Here is a 19,958-nt window from a genome sequence, read left to right as displayed (position 1 = left end):
AGTGAATCAATAGAGAAAGAGGAAACCACACTACAAAACATTTGTGTAATGCATACCCATGCACCATGTTGGAGTTAGTAAAGCCATTATTAATTAAATGCCACACAGAAGACACTAGCGAAAGCTTTCCTGTAAAGAACAATTTCCCTACTGACTCATATCATCAGCACATTCTTCTCCATCCATAACTTCCCAATCTCAAATATTCTCCATAATGCTTCTCTCAGAGTACGTGCCGCTCCTTAGTTCACTTACCAGGCACTACACAGCTATTTCCCTTCATGAGAGCTAGGGTCCTTTGAGGCTGAGCTCATACATCTCTGTGGGACCCAATTGCCCAGGAAAGTATGCAGCCCCAACAAATGCTCTATGAAGATTTGATGAGTGAAGGTGCTCTTCCCTCTGTCCCCATTTTTGAGAGAGAGAGGGAGTTTCACTGTGTAGTTCACTTTGTTCTCAAACTCAGGATCCTCTTGGTTGAGCCTCCCAAGTGCTGGGATTACAGGCAGGTATACCACACCTGGCATGGCTACTGCCCTTCCAGACAAGTTACTCATTCAACGTCCAGGGGCATGGGAATACACTGTGTGGTTACCAGTGGGTACTCTAGGGCTTGGGCTTACTCTGCGCCCATTTCTGATGTCGCTAGGTAAGAGGTTAATCGTGTGATCACAGTCACCTTGTGCTCATCGTCATCAAGTGTCACTTAAAGAGCTGACTGGCTTTGAAACTATTAGCGCTTATGCACACTTAAATGCATCTCTTTGCTGTATATTTTCTCTTCCAGGGTGGCATAAATATTAATATGAATTAATTTTGAGTTAGGAAGCCCTTTAAAACAACTATTTGCTTATTTATTTCATGTACATGATGTTATGTGTATATACTAGCACCACTTGCATGTAGGATGCTACAGAGGGCAGAAGAAGGTATTGGGTATCCTAGAATTGGAGTTATAAATGGTTGTGAGCTGCCATGTGGGTGCCGGCGATTGGACCGTGAATCCTCTGAAAGAGCAGCCAATCCTCTCAACCACTGAACCATCTCTCCAGCCCCTAAGTGACTTATGGATTTCTTGTAAACTAATACCCACTAAGAGAAAATAATATGCTATGCATTTTATTTTCTAAAGTCACACTTAATCTTACTACAATCATATGCTATGCAAATTATCCAAATCTAAGGGGACCAAGAATCTAATGATCATGAAAATAAAATCATTTCAGGATGGAAATCAAGGCTTATCTGAATCCACTTTAACTATGTCAAAAGCCTGTGAGGTCCCTGTCCTCTAGGCCACTGACTGGAGCCACAGTTTCCCAGTGGACTGAAAATGTATCTCTTCTAGTAAGCAACCATTTCCTTCTCTCCAAACTCAAATCTGCCTATCCTCTATACATTAGAAATGGCCAATAGAGGTTGAGGGTTCACTAGTTAAGTTCTTGCTTAGAATGACTATGGTCCTTTGTGCATGCCCCAGCACCAACAAAAACACGAAAAGAAATGGCTAATAGATTATTCCTTGATCTATTGCCAAAACTAGCAGGTAGATCTCTTTCACACACAAAAATGATCTAGCAATGAAACTAGAGCTATTTGGCTATTTTTAAATTTCAGATTCGTAGCTTCAAGCAATTTTGTACCCAAGCAAAACAATTTTGGTTCAATGTCTACATACATGTGTATTTTCAGCTCCACAGCACTAAGAAAGAATTGTTGTTAACAGTATGTTGATTACTAAAACTCTTGAGAGGAATTCACTCCAAACATTCAGGTTGGAGGTCTGGAGAAATGGCTCAGTAGTTAAGAGCATTTGCTGCTCCAGCAGAGGCCCTGAGCTTGGTTCCCAGCACCCACATCAGACAGCTAACAACTGCCTGTCACCCCAGGTCAAGGGTATAGGATGTCCTTTTCTGACATCAACAGGGTGCTAAACTTATCTGCACAAACATACTCACAGAGAGCACATGTACACATAAAATAAAACCCATTTAGGTTCCTAAGTTTTTCCTGGGAGGAAGCCTATTCTCTGAGCGTGCTTCAGATCACTAATTCCACAGGACTCTACACAAGTGTCATCTTCAAAGCAGGCATATAAAATGTAGGGTATAATACTATTCTACAAATGCTCATAGATTTGTGGAATGTTTCTTGAATGTTTTGGGGACATAGAACTATTAAAGGAGAAAATTACTGTAAAATGCACAGTCAATGATACCCATTGCTGTTATGAGTCTTTGGTACCTGAGACTTTCAAGATAGCTGTCGACTTTAGAATGCACTTAGGTAAACACTGGATACAAACAACCCCTTAAGGAAAGCATTGGCTGTCTTGTTCACTGGCTTTTATGTAGCACCTTTGCCACATAGAACTGGTGTGTTACCTACCTGGAAAGGGCATAGAGCATCCAAAGGCTCAAGCTCCAAGAAGCTCGGGACCCACTTGCAAGTTCTGAAACTAAGAGCAAAACAGGAGGCACTGTTCTCTTATGCCAGCCAAGGAATTCCTTCTTTGGAGAAACTCTTGGAAGGTGCTCACCAAATCATGATCAAGATTATGAATTCAAAGAATAAGGGAATCAAGGTAAAAACTGTTAATGACTTCCTAGGTGGGACAAGACAATGTGACCTAGCCATGGATGTATTTATTCTAAGATGGCTACAAACCCAGATTTAACTGAGCCAAGCCAAAATTAAAAATAGGGCTTAGTAGGCAGCAGGTGGAGAATTACATGACCTTAGCAGGTCTTCCATGAGCAGAAAGATGAAGCAGTCAATCCAGATGCCCTATAACAGTCTTATTTTTCCCCATTTAATTTTTGGGGAGGCTTTGTTTTTTATTTGTTTTGATGACTATTATACTTATTATAATTCATTATAGACAGTAAATTAATAATTTAAAAAAGATCCATGAAATACATAGCATTTGATACATTAGCTATTTATTTTGGATTAAGAAGCCCTTTAAAAAAAAAAACTATTTGTTTTAGATAATTTGCATAGCTTATCATTGCAGTAAGGTTAAGTGTGACTTTAGAAAATGAATAGCATATTATTTTCTCTTACTTTCTCTTAGTGGGTATAAGTTTACAAGGAATCCATAAGTCACTTTAGGGCTGGAGAGATGATTCAGTTGATAAAAAGTTTTGGATGTAAGGGTATGAATTTGACCTTGAGACAGAAGCGAAAATATTTCAGTTTGACTAAAATATGAGGGTAAATCGGGAAGAAGATTAAGTTCAAGTGCTTGCCAAACAATCAAGAGGACTGGTGTTCTGATGGACAGGACCCAGGTACGCATGTCAGCTTGTCTGTAATTCCAGCCTCAGAAAGTAGAGACATAGGACTCTGAGTAAGCAGGCTAGCAAGCCAGCCTTGTTATTGAGCACTGGATTTGACTGAGACACCCTGCTTCAAAGAATAAGTTCAAGAGTGATGAATAAAGATTTCCAATATTGATTTTATGTCTCCTTATGTATGCAAACACACACATATCAAAACATACTACATATGTGCATGCATTACACACACACATACACACACAAAGGGAAAAGTAAGTAAGTAAATAAATATGAAGGTCAAAAGAAAAGCAAAAAAGGTAAGGTTGGGGAAAAATTGAAGGTAGACTGAGAAGCTCTTAACTCCCAAGCCCAAAAAAAAAAAAAAAAAAAATCTGGACTGCTTTTCTGTAACTAAGGAAGAGTGACTAAAAGTGCTAGAAATTCCACAGATGGGCACATAAGCAGGTCAAGAGAGACTGGAATGACAGGCTGTACAGAATTAAGAACTAAATCATTGGACCAGTGAGATGGTTTAGCAAGTAAAGCCACTTAACCACTCACTCAGATGACCAGAGTGCCACGGAAGGATCTACACAGTGGAAGGAGAGAGCCAACTGCAAAGTTGTCCTCCAGCCTCCAGCAGTGCACCCCCCCCCACACACACATGCACACATAAATCAACTGAAGTGCAATCTAAACACTGAACCAGTAGGCAGCATCTAACTCCAGTTTCCTGCCTCTATCATTCTTTCACTGATTTTTGTTCTTCAATTTTTAAGTGGATGGTCACATTATCTGAGCAATAGTCCAAAAAACTACACAAACACACATACAGTTTAAATTCCTTTCAAACTGTTTCCTGTTCCATTAACTTTGGAGCAATCTGTTCTAGAAGCAAGGATCATTGCTGGACATGGTGGCACATGTCTTTAGAACCAGCATTTGGGAGGTGAGGCAGGCAGATCTCTGAATTTGGGGTCAGGATGGTTGGTCTATTTATATCAGGTCAGCCAGAGTTCTATGGTAGGACCCCAGTGTCCAGACAAACCAATGCTTACATAATGTCTCCTTCTGTCTCTCCAGTCACCATCTAGCATCCAGGTCTCCTGCTCTATAGTTTGTTGTTTGAACCTTCAGGTTCTGTCTATTTATATTTATCACCTTCCTGGAAGGGACTACTGTTCGCAACACCCATCTAGTTCATTGGCAGTACACAGACATCACTGTAGTCTTTGGGCTGACAGCACAACACAGAGACTTATTAATTATGATAGCTCAGCCTTACCTTAAGCTTGTTTTCAACTAGCTCTTATAACTTAATTTAACCCATTTATATTAACTTATGTTCTGCCATGTGGCGTTACCTTTCTTCTATCTCTCACTTCCTGTTTCTTCTCCATGTCCAGGTGAATCCTGGGGTCTAGATTCCTCCTCCCAGTCTTTCTCCTCTCCTCTCTCCTCTCCTGTCCTCTCTTCCCTTCTCCACTCCCCTCCCTTCACCTCCATCCCCTCTCTCCCTTCCTCCACTCTCTCTGCCCAAAAGTCCTGCCTAGTCTCTCCTGCCTGGCTATGGACCATTTAGCTCTGTATTAAACCAATCAGAAGGCAGACACGCATCTTTACAGTATAAACAAATGTTCCTCAACAACTGTCATCTGCTGGAGTATATGTACTGATGGATGGTGAAGATCCTCTCTCTGCAGGAAGAAAAGGAATTAGATCTTGAAGCTACAACAGCTGCTGCTCTTGCCAATCCTGCCTGTCTGCCTGCCTGCCTTCCTTCCTTCCTTCCTTCCTCCCTTCCTTCCTTCCTTCCTTTCTTCCTTCCTTCCTTCCTTTCTTCCTTTCTTCCTTCCTTCCTCAGGGACTAATGAGTTAAAACAATCAGGCTATAAACACAGTTCTCTCTGCCATCTTTCAGGACCAAAGCCATACATGGAACAGTCCATGTGAATCATTTAATGGAAGGAAACCACTGAGCAAAACCACCTATCTCATACAGCCTAAAACCCATCAGTTTGGGGGTTCACTTAGGTTAAAAAGAAGCACAATCCCGGACAAGACAGCTGAGAGCAGACTTCACCATGGGCTTCTGCATTGGGAAATCAATCTGAGTAACTTGATCCACTTAACTGGAAGAGGGGTTTGATCTGAGAGAAAGGAATAAACAAGGACAAAGGGTAAAAAAATCTTCAAGGTAACTTTTGGAACCTAATATATTTCCAAGGAGAAATATAAGGAGCTAGAAAGAACTAAACATCACTGCCAGGGCACTGGGAGCCTGAAGGGTGGAACATGAATACTAGCTAGCCTAAGACATGGAACAAACAGGAACCAGCTGAGAAGTGAATGAGCTCCTGAGACTGAGCTTGCCTACTTCTAAGGCCCTTACAGATTGGAGAAGGTTGACTCTAGTTGTCACTTTCTGAGGGAGACAGAATGAGCTGGGATGTGCATGACTCAATGAAGCTGGGAATAGTGGAGGGAGAGCTAATGCCAAGAAAGGCTGCAAAACTGGAATCTAACATGAAGTGTACTCCATTCAAATTAGAGATAGCATCAGGGAGGCTTTCTCTCTGTTTTATCCAAACTATTAATGCTGGAAATCCCGAGTATGTCTGGGTCAAAGAAACGTGTTTTTAATAGTCAGCATTAGAATTTAGCACTCTTTAGTAAAACAACTCCTCCAGCTCAGAAAAAGTAAACTGTGATCAGTTGGGATATGAAGACACAAAGAAAAGTTAGTTTCCCATACACACGTCCAGTAGAGAAGATTGCATTAATTATTTTCAAAGTCCCTAAAGTCCAGAGCAACCCAAACACTCAAAAGCAATGGTGTTATCTCCACCCACCAATGTTTGCAACCATCAGTTTGCTCCCCTCTCAAGAGACATCTTGTCCAGGTGAGGGCTTCCCTACCAGACATCATCTCCCCCCTTCCCCTACAGAACCAGTGATGTGGAACTCTGAGCCCTGGGCCCATCCCATCTCCTCATCTCAGTTCTACAGTTTTGTTCTCTATTGTGGACATAATTGTGTGGTCATGTACCTCTATCCCTTTGACTTCTTAAACATAAAATATATTTCTAATCCTCTTCCACAGTACATGGCCAATTCTACCATAACCCTTCCTCTCTCTGACTTCTCACTGAATGCCAGGGGCAGGGCATCTCTGCAGATTCAGTATTAAGACAAATTGCCAAATTTGGTAGGAACTTTCTAATCTTGCATGACTCTAAAGGACTTGGGTGACTTTAAGTTTATTATTCAGATGATTACATGCTGTTCCTATCAGTAACTCCTGTCTCCCACTCCACCACACGCTTTTAAAATGAAGCCCAAAGTCAACAAAGGTGGCCACCTACTGTACAGCCACAGTATTCAACATTGTCATTACTGTCATCCAAACTTGGCAATGGTCCCAAAACTTAACAGTTACAGTGATACATACTTTCATAGTGGCTAAAATCCTTACTTCTTTTTCTGCCATGACTCAAAAACCCCATTCCATAGTAATTTCCTCTTCTACTTATCTACTAATTCCCCTCCTGATAGGTGACCAGGTCCCAGTGGCATCCTTCTATAACACGTCAGAAGCCCTGTTCTTGCCCGCAGGTGTGGCCACACAGCTCAGCTCTATGCTGTCCTGAATCACCGCACCATGAATGACTGACAGACAGAGAGTTATCTCTGCACAAGTACCCGCTCTTGATGGAGTACTTCTACATCTATTTTTCTCTCAACAACCCAGGGAAGGCTGAACGTTCTTTCCATGTTCTAGTTAAGAAAACCACAACTCACCAAGGACAGGATGGCTTACTCGGAATCAAGCAGATATTTACATATTAAACAATAAAGTTAAGACTCAAGCTCAGCATTTCTACATCTAACTCAACTCTTTGCAGACACATTTCTAAGAATATACATAGCCAACCAAGTGATCCCCAGCATCTCTGGTGAAGGTCTGTGATGGCTGCCCTAGGCTCTAGGTAGAGCTTCAGTCCTCGCCCATTCCACGTCACCTACTTTCACTATTTCCCACTCTAAGCACCAAGCCTGCACATATGAACTTATCCCGCCCACTTGTTTACAGTTTCAGTGCCATGTTCTCTGTCCTACCTTTCTCCTGTCCTATTCAAACTGTCCATTTAGAGTGTGACCTGCTGGCCCACCTACCAGGTAGCTGTGGATACAAATCAGCTTATAGGGTTGTATCAAGAACATATAAACATTACCAATTACTCTATTCAAAAGAAAGAAACAAAGAAAGAAAGAAAGAAACAAAGAAAGGAAGAAAGGAAGAAATTCCTCCTGTCCTTGATCTGAAATAATGACAAAAAGGAGCTGCCAGAACCAATAAGAGCACTGACCACCTCAATTTAGGGTTCCCAACTAGGAGTTAGCTCACCAAGCTGTAAATGGGTATCAAGGACACATTTGTTCACCTGTGGTCCCAAAGGTGCAAGATGAAATATGAGTGCTTTTTAATTAACTTCTCATCACTAGTGACAGTCCTAGCGCTACATAGCAAGGTTAACCAAGGTAAGAGGCTCCTACCTGCAGCATTTTCACGATAAGGAGGAGAAACAGTTAATCGTCCTCATATGTGCTCTGGGAAAGCAGCAGCTGGCTACGTATCACTTACCGGTTTATCCTTGATGGTGGGGCTTGACACACATAGGTACAGTTTCCCATCCTCTTCTAGGCAGGCATCTATCAAAGCTTGCACTGAGCTCTCCTCCTGGAACAGCAGGAAGGCATAGCCTTGGGAAAAACAAAGCAAGAGGGTGGAAGAAATCAGTACTTCAACCTCACAGCAGTAATGAAAATATTATCTGTAGCAAGTGTGGGGTCTCAATGCTGTAATCCCAGGCTCAGGAGGCTGAGGCAGGAGAGTTGCCATGTGCACTAACCTGAGCTACACAAGGAGTTACAGACCAGTCTGAGTTACAAAGGAAGAAACCTACTGCTTCGTTATTAATAAATTCACTATTAAGAAACACTGGCTATTCAAATGGGGCAAATGGACTTGAGACCCACTTGAGTTGAGCACTAAGTTTGGTGCACACAGACAATTATCTTGCTTAATTAATTCACAGGCTATGGTGATAGCTGGGTGCTCTAATATTACTTTGTTTAATTTTTATAACTGTTCAAGGAAGCAAGTTCAAACACCTCTATGGACCTCATCTTCACTAATGAATACAGGTAGACTCAAAATGATGCAAGCTACAAATAGCAGTCAGAAAATTCCACCCATCAAGCAAGGGCCTCGACTCATGCACAGCAGGGATGGGTCCTGAAAACACTGTGTAAGTGACAGGAGGCAGAAAAGGCACATCAAGACAAAAAACAAACAACAAAAAGTAAAAACAGATAATGGCTACCTGTAACTAGAGAGAGGTCAGGGGGAATAGTTTCTTTTTGACATAAAGAGCTTTTAAAATTGATCCTAGTGACTGATGGCTGTACAAGTCTGTTAATACATAGAAAACTACTGAATAACAATATGAAATTGATGAACTGTATAGCATGTGAATTATAGCTCCCCAAAGCTGCTTTTAAACAGCCCAGCAGGCGGATGCGTATTTATAGCTACTGCTGCTGTTTCCCCAAGGAATATTCTCCTGGCAGAATTACAATCTCCAAATGTCAATGTTTTTTTTTTTTTTCTCTTAAAGCTTTTAAGGATTTTTTAAAAATTCATTCTTTGTAAACTCCATACTTGTATATAATGTGTTTTAATTGTGTTCACCTCCCTTCATCTCCCCAGCCAGCTTATGTTCCCTCCTCCTCCTCTCCTTGTCTTCCCTCTCTTCCTCCTCCCTTCCTTCCATCCCTCCCTCCTCTTCTTCTCTTGTTTTACATAACCCACTGAGTCCAGTTAGGCCTGTCTACGTGTGTGGTCACCCACTGAAGCCTTGACAAACTACCCGTGGCTACACTCCTGAAGAAAAACGAATTCCCCACCCCCAGCAACTATCAACTACTAATAGCTCCTGGGTTGGGGGTGGGGCCTTGTGAGACCCTCCCCAGTCTGTGCTGGAATTTTGACTGGCTTGATCATATGCAGGCAACCAAAGCCTGTGGTGAGTTCATGATTGCAATGGCCACAACGTATCCCAAAAGACAGCATTTTCATGGCATTCCTCTCCACCCTTAGGCTTTTACATTCTTCCAGCCGTCTTCCTGGATGGATGTTCTCTGAGCCCTGGGGTGGGGTGGGAGAGGATTTTGATATAGATGTCCCATCCACAGGGAGTAATTACAGCCACTTACTATCTTCACTTTGACCAGCAAACATCAATATTGACTGAAGGGATTTCCATGGATATAGCTGGGGGTGGGGAGTGGGGGTTGTTTTGTTTTTCTTTGTAATGGCGTGTGTGATTTCCTTGCTGAGACAGCGTCTGACTGTACCAGGCTGGCCTATAACTGGATGTGTAACTCTGGTTAGCCTCAAACTAGACATCTTCCTGTTTCCACTTCTGGAGAGATGGGATGACAAGCACAGGCCTTTACATCTTGCTTGCAACATAGTTTTAAAATGACATGTAATAATTACATACATTTGGGGACCACATGATGATAAATTGATGTATGAACACAACGCATAGTGACCACATTCTGATAAATAATTAGTGCTTCTCTCAAACACCTACTTCACCGAGCTGGGGTCCTTCTCTTCAGCTCCTTTTTCTTAAAGGAGAACTACTTTTACGACCATCATCACATCCACTGGCCACCAGAAGGACAAAAATTTCTGGGTTAGAAGTCAGGAGGCCTGGATCTAAGTCCTAACATTTCCTAGCTGTTTGGTGATGACGGCTAACAGTTAATAGTGACTGTGTATGATACAGCAGCCCCCACTAACAAAGACTGTGATTATGCACTCATCCCATCTTCCTGGCCTATGAAGTAGGTGCTATTTTTAATTCTGCTTCACAGCTCAGTGACTTGTATGGAGTGATTAAGCGGCTGGTTTGAGGTCATAAGTGGTGGAACCATAAACTTTAATAATAAACATTTCTGAGTCTCTTCAGGTAATTTTTAAATGTAAAGTGAAGACAGCATTTGTCCTTTTCATCTTCAGTGATATTAACCTGAGATAACATGTGTAAAGGATCCTTGTAATGCGAGTATCACACAAGTGCTGACTTTGTTTCATGCACTTTTATCATTTTGAACCATGTATGGGTATGTGTGTATGTGTGTGAGTAGGTACACATGGGTGCAGGTACCTGAGGAGGTGTTGGGGATTCCCTACATGAGAGTTACAGACAAGCTTCCTGCTGTGAGCCTCCTGATGTGGGTGCTGGGAATTGAACTTGGGTCCTCTGAAAGAACAGCAAGTGTTCTTAACCACTGAGCCACCTCACCAGCCCCCATTTCTGATTATTTGTGGTGTGTGAAAAATTAAAGTTGAGCTGTTTTATATGGCCTCATAAAAATTAGAATGTGAGTAAATGATATGTACTATTTTCTACTTGGCATTTACAAAGTATTTGGTCAATAAATGGAAGTAATCTAGATATGGGAAAAAGCCTTAGTACCTGCTTTAAAATGTCATTAGCCATTTCTACCAAGAGAGAATTGACAGATGTAGTTGTATTTGCTGGCTTTAATACATACCCTTTAACAAAAGCAAATTATAACTGTAAATATTGTTTATATAACCATAAGTTTGATGGCAGGTTCTATTAGTTTGAATTTTTTGTTTTGTTTTAGCCAAAAACTCTCTCCATTGCCTCTTGTGGTCTGATCTAGTAATAGACACAAGTTCATAAAATGCCTCCAGCTTCAGTAATGGCAACTGAAGTGTGTGGGGCCTTTCCAAGACATGGCAAATAATGGGAAAGCCTCAGCTCAGAGGCAGTCTGGAGTATGAGAGGTGGCTCTGGAGGAACTTGTGGCCACTGCCACTGTCAAGAACCCTGGATTCCATACAGAATAGTTAGAATGAAATCCCTAGCTTTCCACTGGTACCAAATAGGTTTGGGGGGGGAGGGGCTGAAACAGAGAGGGACTTTAGACAAACATGGATTAGCAGCACAATTTCCTTAAGGAGGAAGAACAGGAAGCCATTTTATTTGGCTAGGTTTTTGAAGGGTAAATTTAATTAAAAGGACTTTTTCTTCTAATGCCTGAGAACATACTAAGAATTGCCTTTAAAATGTTCTTGGTTGCTTTTTAAGCACAAAGCTTCCTAAGGTCTTAAATATGTTTTCATGTTATAATTTTAAATATTTGATCCCCCATATAAATAGCAATTATTACCAAGCTTACTACTGTGACTACCAGGCCTCAGGTGTTTAAGACATCCTGGGAGCTTGGCTAAGAAGCGTATTTGTTGACTCATCTCATCCCACAGGCTCCGTGGGTAAATTCAGTCATCATTATCACCGCTTCACAGATGAGGAATTCACAGGAATTCTCAGAGTCAAAGCTAGGGGCTGAATTTGGAGCTAAAACCTAAGCCAGATCTGGAAACATTCTCAGTTTGCTACCCATTATCAACACTGTCTCATCTAAAAATAACAAGATAAAATGTCACTAAGGACATTGTTACCCATTATCAACACTGCCTCATCTAAAAATAACAAGACAAAATGTCACTAAGGACATGCCTGTAATATTTTTTTCTTTTACATGAGAATAAGCAACAAGCTTCTGAGTCCTACACCTAGGAATACCAGTGTTCACTGTTCTGCCTGGCAGTCAGAGCCGGCTGCTTTAAGGCTGGTGGCTGCTACACAATTACAAAAAACTATTTACTACTTGTTCACAGACAATGCCTTTATAGAGATGTAAGGCAATTATTTAATCTCTTCTTCAAAAAACTGATTTACATGGTGCTTGAGCTGAACACATAGGAAAATAAACAACATAAACTTGCTAAGTCTTTAAGAATATGAAGGTGAAAGATGCTGTCTTCAGATACATACTGAGTCTGCACAAAGACTAGCTTTGTTTCTCTCTGATGTAATGCCTGTCACAAGGACAGAACTCAAGCTCTGCTGAGGCTTCCTAGTCCATGAGGACATCAACGCCACCCCTTAGAACAGGCAAGCCTTCTACTCATTTGTTTAGTTGCTTTTGTAGGTTTCTGGACCAATGTCACATACAAAGACCACGACAACATTCAACAGCTTCTCCATTTTCTGTCATTAGTAGGTCTGGAAGTGGCCATCCTCCTCTGGGCCTCTCTCTCCAATTCAGGACAGCAGACTCGTAGGCCCTAAAGTTTTAGTCTGCTTCTTAACTCCAACATTCACTGGGACTATCATGCAGCCTACAGCAGCTGCTGGATACCCTCAGCAACTAATTGGCCATGGCTGCCAGGCCTTGTCGGCCCAGGAAAACTTCCTAAATTCAAGCAATGGTCCCTGTGGGAGAGACCTGTACCTGCCTTTAAAATGTTATTGGTCATCTATATGCTTCAAACAATAGCCATAAATGAGAAGAAAATTCCAGTGTGTGGGGCTATGTCCTGATTTGTATTCATAAAATGGTGGCCCACAAACATATGGGCATCTGGTCAAGTCAGAGCAACCCTGGAAAAGATAGGCCCCAGCCTTGGGTAGGCAGAGAACTCTCAGCTCATAAAATCCAAGCTCCCCAACTGCACACAACCTTCCTAGAGCAATCTGAAGGGCACCTCAGCCTGGGCTGCCTGCATTCAGATTTTCTTTAAAAATGACACAAGCCGTCTGTTTCAAACATTCTCTCTGACCTTGAATTTCAGGTCAGAGGACTTACCTGGTTTGCCTCAGGAGGTTTGTCTTTGGATTCATTTCAAGAGAACCAAAAATATCTAGGAGGAGCAAAGCATGATGGTAGGCACTGGCTCTACAAAGATGAATAACAGCAAAGAAAGGCCCTGCCCTGGAAAAACTAAGATTTACATCGGCTGTCTATAAGGATATAAGTAAATGGCTATCAACACGGAAAGTGTGGTGCTGTGGGCATGTCCTACAGAGTTCCAGTAAGAAACACCGCAGTAGATTTTTCCAACCCAAAGATCTTACAGAGTGGAAGGCAGATGTAGCTGGAAAGAACCGTTCTTCCAAGTTCAGGAAAGAGCAGGCCATGGCATGGACAGGCCATATTTAGATCCGTGTAGAGGAGCAAGTGAATTATGAATGGGAACAGACACTGGGGTATGAGAATCTTCCCACCAGCCCTGCCTGCTGCGGGGTCACTGAAGAAACTCCACTCCCATTCATTTTCCTGTGGGACTAGAACACCTGAACTCCAAAATGATTTGAACTCCTGTGTGCTCTGGGCATCTCACCTAAGCAACAGTGTATTGGGGGTGGAGAGATGGCTCAGCAGTTAAGAGCAATTGCTGCTCTTTAGAGGACTGGAGTTCTATTCCCAGCACCTAGGGTGGCTTATAGTCACCTGTGACTCCAGCTCCAGGGGACCCAATGACCTCCATAGGCACACACATGTGGTACACATACATACAAATTGAAAGTGTGTGTGTGTGTGTGTGTGTGTAGTCCTTAAAAAAAAGAAACAGTGAATTAAGAATCTAAAGTTATCAGTTTTTTAAACATATTCTTAAAAAATGAACTTCATAGAGAGAAGGGCTATTATTTTCAGTAAAGATGAGATGACAGAGCAACAAGAAGCCCGTTCTGAATACAGAGGCAGATCTCATGCCTGACAGGTGAAAACTCTGAGATGACTCTGGGGAAGAAAGTAGCCCACACTCAAGTGAACAGCTGGCTCTGCGAATGAACTTGCTTTGCTCTCCCTCGTTCCTGGAGCACTAAACATGCATGCCTGGCCCTGGCAGTCAGAACCAGATTTCTTTGACTATATTTACTACCTAGAGCTGAGACCCACACTGGCTCCAGCCCATTGTCTGCTTCCGACCACACTAATAACTTCTTCTCTGTGGGCTGGCTGAATGGGAAAGGGTAGGAGTAGTTGGGAATGAACAAGAAAACAAGGGACCAAGAAGCCCCCCCCCCCCAAAATGAAGACTGGCAGTGCACTTTCTGCAGCCCAGGGCAGCAACCTGGAGAGTTAGGCTTAAAAGCTCTGTGGGGCCTTGTGAGGTCTGCCAGTCTGTCCGTTCAAGTCACTGTCAGTTCTAAAAAGCACCCGAGCCTCGGAAACAGACCAGACAGGGAGTGCAGAAGGAACTGACCAAACCAGTCGGGCGATTTTACTATTACTACGTATTACATTTTCGTGGAGTGCATATTATTTCACACCTATTCATCCTCAGACTTGTGCACAGTCTCATTTAATCTGAAAAACTGGAGGCACTGACTCAGATGAATACATGAAGTTCAGAGATTAAACTGCTCAGAGCTAAATGTCATACAGTTGGGGACTTGTTGGCACCCCTTCCTGACCCAGATGCCTGATGTTTGTCCCCTTCTTGGTCTGTTTACAGCAGCCATGCCTCTCAGTCATGTGTCCTGAGGCCTAAGCACTGACTCTCTAAATTCTCCTCTCCTCTGGGGTTTAACATCCTCAGATTAGTCCATGATTCGACTGACAAGACATTTTCTCTCTGTGACAGTTTCCTATCTTCACCCCTATTCAGAAGACAACCAGGTGCGCTGCCAGTGTTTGGTAATTTTAATCAGTTCCTCAAAGCTGCGCCACCCCCCCCCCCATTCTTGTGTGTTATGTGCATGCACATGCACATGCACACATGCTTGCAAGCTGGAGGTCAGCTGTGGGTGGTTTCTTCCTGGCCTGAAATGTGCCGACTGCACAAAGCGGGCTGCCCAGCAAGCCCTGAGGATCCTGTGTCCACCTTTCCCGTGTGGGATAACGAGCAAATGCCACCACGCCTGACCTTTTTATGTGGTTTCTGCAGACAGATGACAGGTCCTCATGCTTGCCCAGCAAGCACTTTAGCAACTGAGCCCCCTCCCCACTCCCCAACCCCAGTTTCCCATTTCCAGTCCTTTTACTTAATATACTCTTTCTTGGTCACACTTTCAGCCTGGGTCCCATCGAAACCCTGCCAGCAAGTCCAAACCAAATCGAAAACATCCTTTGTCCTTCACCTGCCAAGTTTGCATTTCATTTCAGTTTCTGAAATGGGCTCTCTTCCAAACAAAGTCCTCAGCGGGAGCGCCTGCAGTCTCTCTGGATTGAGCAAGCGCCTGCCCTTTCCTAGTGCACCTCTGCCTGGGCACAGCGTGTGCCACTGTGACCTCATGCACACTGCCTCTTGTTTCTGTAGTTGCCCATGCTCTGTCCTGTGGCTGATATGCTCCAAATGCTGTTGTTCTTCCTGTACGGTTCCCCAGACTATAAAAGCTTCACAAAAAAACAAACTCACAGTTCGGCCTTAGTACAATGCAGAGAAGACAGGTGTCTAATAAAAACAGTCTAAGTGGGGATATATTATGATCTCAAAAGTAAAAATAGAAGCTGTTCCATCTGTCTGAACAGGACAAGACAAAAACCATCTCATTACAGTACACTGCAATTTCCATGTTTCCACAAGAAAATCACTCATTGGAATGAAAACTGCAAGTAAATAAGATACTAAAATATATTCAAAATTCACCAGAGTGTTAGTACTACCAGCCAATACCTACATTTATGAAAGGAAAATAAAAGATTATTCAAAGTATTTATTTATTTATGTATTTATTTTTGGTTTTTCCAGACAGGGTGTCTCTGTGGTTTTGGAGGCTGTTCTGGAACTAGCTCTTGTAGACCAGACTGAACTCCCAGAGACCCGCCTGCCTCTGCCTCCCAAGTGCTGGGATTAAAGGCATGCGTCACCATTGCCCGGCCAAAGTATTTATTATAGAGTGTGAAAGAGTAACTACATGCTAAAGTCACTAGGCTTCACAACTGAGCAGTTTACATAACCCAGAAGGTGGAAAACCTTGGAATCTGAGACTAGAAGAACACAGACTTGTTTCCATTCAAAATATCTACAAGAGGGAAAAAAATGTGACGTTTGCAAACCGTTCTTTCCAGAGTCAGATTTTAGACGAGCTAACAAAAAATGAAGTAGGTGCGTCACTCCAGCCTACTACAGCTACTAAGGTCCTCTGTCTGCCCCTTTCTTGTCCCTCAAACAGTATCTCTTTAGCTGGCTGGCTCAAAGTAGAGCTACATCCACGTGGCCTGCCTTCTGCCAGGTTCACAGACCATGGCGCTATTACATAAACAACTGCACGCCTTAGTTAGTCTCAAGGTCAGCAGGCAAGCCAGCCTGATAGCACAAAAAAGCTCCAGGATCGAGCTGAGACAGCCACCCAGAAGCACACGCTACAAGGCTAGAGAGATGGCTCTGCGATAGAGAACTGGCTGCTCTTTTCAGAGAGCCCAGGTTTGATTCTAAGCACCCACCATGGTGGCTGACAACTGTCTGGCCTCCTGGGGCATACGTGCACAGACACACAGGTGGGTAAAATACTCCCACACATAAAACAGAATAAAAATATATGTCAAAACAAAAGACACACATGCTTTTCTGACAATGGAAGGGAGTCAACTGTAATTGGACCTTTCTCTCCCTCCCACCAGGTCCCAAATTACCGACTCAGAGGCTGAATATGAATTATAAATGCTCGGCCAATAGCTCAGGAGCCTAAGAGGTAGACGCAACTGGCAGCTATTCCCTGTTCTCTGATCTTTCAGGTTCTTACCCAAGTATCTGACTCCCAGTTACTCCACTGATAGAGATTAATTAGGTTAATGCTGCAGTCATCACCTGGGTCATCCTGTATTATGCGGGGGACCCATTCCTAGACCTGGACCTATGCCTTGGCTTGACAAAGCTAGCACCAGCTGCTCAAGGAAGCTGTGGATCACATCCTCCTCCATCATTGGTGCATCTCGAGGGGTTTCAGAGGCATCTCCTGCCCAATCTCTGAGACTAGATGTTGTTCTTTGTTTGCCCAGAAGTCTCTGCCAACAACAGTTGAGCTGCTCTCCAGCACTAGATCCTCCACATGACTCCACGGGCTCCATTCTCCCTCCCAAGAGGTGACAGGATAGCAGTCTCAGGAACAGCTGCTTCCTGCAGAACCAGGATAGAAAGCCCAGGGCAGGGAGACCTTTTTTTCTTTTTTCTTTTTTGTAACTTCAGTGGCAGCAACTTTGAACAAAAGACATTCTCCAGGAACACTGAGAGAGGTTATACTAAACATCTATCACTAAGTTTGCTGTGACAAGTTATCTTCCTAGATATAACATTTGCAGCCTGTGCTGAAGGAAGCAAACCGAGCTGTTCCTTTATTAAGCAGACAAGGAATCTAGGGCTCTACCTTGAGGATAACTTCCGTTCTAGCTAAGTCTTAAAATACAAACTGGACTAGTCAGACTGCCCCTCTGGAATTCAACTAGAAACATGGGAACATCTGAGCTGACTCATGGTAGAAGACAGCAAGGGAGAATTAGCTCCCAGAGTCCCCACCTCAGCTGCCTCCACCCCTACCACAGTGTCCAGGCGGTCAGCTCACATCAAAGTTCCTTTTAGGATCCTCTTGTCGCTCACAGCCACATCCCTCCCTGCATTGAGCAGCACTGCAGTATCTGTGATCTATCCAGTCCAAACAAAACAAAAACAAAAACAAACAAACAAACAAACAAAAACCCAAGCCAACCTCACTTCAATGCAGCTTATCCAGGAACATAAATGGTGAGGCATCACCCAAGGAGGCAGTCCTATCATTAAGCTATAGAGACAGAAGGTAACTCAGAACTGCTCCAAGCTGAAGAAAGCTCTTTGGAAATAGTCCAGTGTATGTGAGAATGACGGAGCACAAGGGCTCAGAAAAAGACAAGGACAACTCTGGTCTTCAAACAGGTATGAAAATGTACATTGAGTCATGTGTTTTGAATTGCTAGATTCTATATGAATTATAGCCTTAGAAAGAACATAATTTATCAGGTACTATAATCTAAGCACATCTTCCCTGTTAAGCAAAAATGAATGGAAAAAAATCGTTTCCTTTATTTGCCAGGTAAAATAATATCAACTACTGATCTTCCAGGTCTAAGCCAGTCTGATATAAAAAAAACTATGCACATTAAAGAGAAGATGACTCGCCTCTCTCTGTCTCTTTAAATAAAGGTTGGGCTAGATTAAGATATCTTTAAGAAACTTTTCACTTCTAGAACCTGATGGACTTCTACTCTCTGGGCAAGTAATGGAGCTTGTTCAACAGCTCGTCTAGCCATAGTCCATTCATTTGAAAAGCGTTGAAGGAAAATGTGCCAGGCATGGAGGTGCTTGGTGCAGAGCACTGAACCAATAAGACTCCCACTCTTACACTCTCACTTGGAAAAAGAGGACAGGTACTTCAAAGAGAAGTAAACTGAAGGTAAGAGAGAAATGTGAGGTTAAGGGGAGTGGGAGGCTGTGGGGCGGGGTAGCTACTTCAGATACAGACATCTGAGCAGAGACCTGAAGGATGAAAGGGAGTACCCAACTCAGAAACTGGGGGAAGTTTAGACAAAAAGAAGGACCACTGCTCTAGGAGGGCTTTGCTGTCTAGTTCAGGGGATGGTGGGGCTGGGAAAAGTGGTGTCTATCTGTGATGCAAGCACTTAAGAGCATGGGGTCCTTAGAGTATTCAAGGTCCCTCAGCTCCCTCATGAGACTCTACTAAGATAAGCAGTGATGGTACAAGATGACCAAGTTTTGGCCAATCGGGTCTTAGAGAAAAAAGGGATTGAAAATGTTTCAGGCATGTGATTCCTAACAATGTGGCCCCTGGCTTCTGCAGAGGTCTATTATATGCCAAACAAAAAAGCGAAAGGTAAGCTCACAGCAGCAATGTGATGTTTATCTGACTTGGAACTCAAGAGGAAACTTGCTGCAGATGTCCAAATTAGCATAAACTTCACAAAGAGATTGCTTTGGGAAGCCATGTGACATCAAATCCGGAGTCATTAAGATTTTCATCTCTAGTTAAGTAGCTTCTAATTTAGCCTTAAAAAAAAAAAAAAAAAAAAAAAAAAAAAAAAAAAAAACTTGAACGAAAAGGACACAGGCATGAATACATGAACATAAGCATTATGACTAATGATCTAAATTGCCAGCAAGCAAATAAATTTGGGCAAGGACTAGGTGAGGCAGCCAACAAAAGCCATTAGACATTTGAGGGGAGAAGAGATCAAAATGTGAACAAAGGATGAATCTCAGCTGTTACTATACTCCCAGCTCTGTATACGTATAAATACGTCATACGCCCCTCAGGTCTGTGTACATACAAATATGCCATACGCCTCCCAGCTCTGTATACATACAAATATGCCATACACCTCTCAGGTCTGTATACATACAAACACACCATACACCTCCAGCTCTGTATACATACAAATATGCCATACACATGCACACACACGCATGCAGAAACAAGCACACATGCATAAAGCCTGCAAGGAAACAAAAAGATGCTGATAATAAGTTCGACACCATCAGTCCTATTGCTAATAAAGTAACAGCTGTGCAGTGAAAGCTGAAACTCTGTTCTGGTCCTACTGCTCCATCACACTTACTGGGTATTATTTATAATACCAGGTATTTGACAAGAAGGCCACAGCCATCTCTATTTCAACATCTTAGTAACTGTTACTACAAAAATTTACTTATTTCTTCATTTTCCTCCCCCTTCTCAAAAAGATGACTCAAGACTCATGCATCTCCAACCTGTCTCTGCTCCCAAAGGCCCC

At 42.7% G+C, this 19,958-nt stretch overlaps 1 protein-coding gene across 11 annotated transcripts in view; it reads right to left on the bottom strand.

Annotated features, from left to right (window-relative positions):
• The window catches only part of Cpeb3 (cytoplasmic polyadenylation element binding protein 3), a 166,002-nt gene that overhangs the window by 33,494 nt on the left and 112,550 nt on the right, over nucleotides 1-19,958 (bottom strand). For all 11 annotated transcript variants that reach the window (XM_051199586.1, XM_051199582.1, XM_051199581.1 and 8 more), the window contains one exon: nucleotides 7,927-8,045. In XM_051199586.1, coding sequence (XP_051055543.1) covers nucleotides 7,927-8,045 — 119 coding nt within the window. The remainder of the gene's footprint in view (nucleotides 1-7,926; nucleotides 8,046-19,958) is intronic.

The sequence above is a fragment of the Phodopus roborovskii genome, unplaced genomic scaffold (genome assembly GCF_943737965.1).
Source record: "Phodopus roborovskii unplaced genomic scaffold, PHOROB, whole genome shotgun sequence".
Taxonomy (NCBI): Eukaryota; Metazoa; Chordata; class Mammalia; order Rodentia; family Cricetidae; genus Phodopus; species Phodopus roborovskii.
Note: the sequence above shows the minus strand (reverse complement) of the source record. Positions and strands in the feature narration are given on the sequence as shown.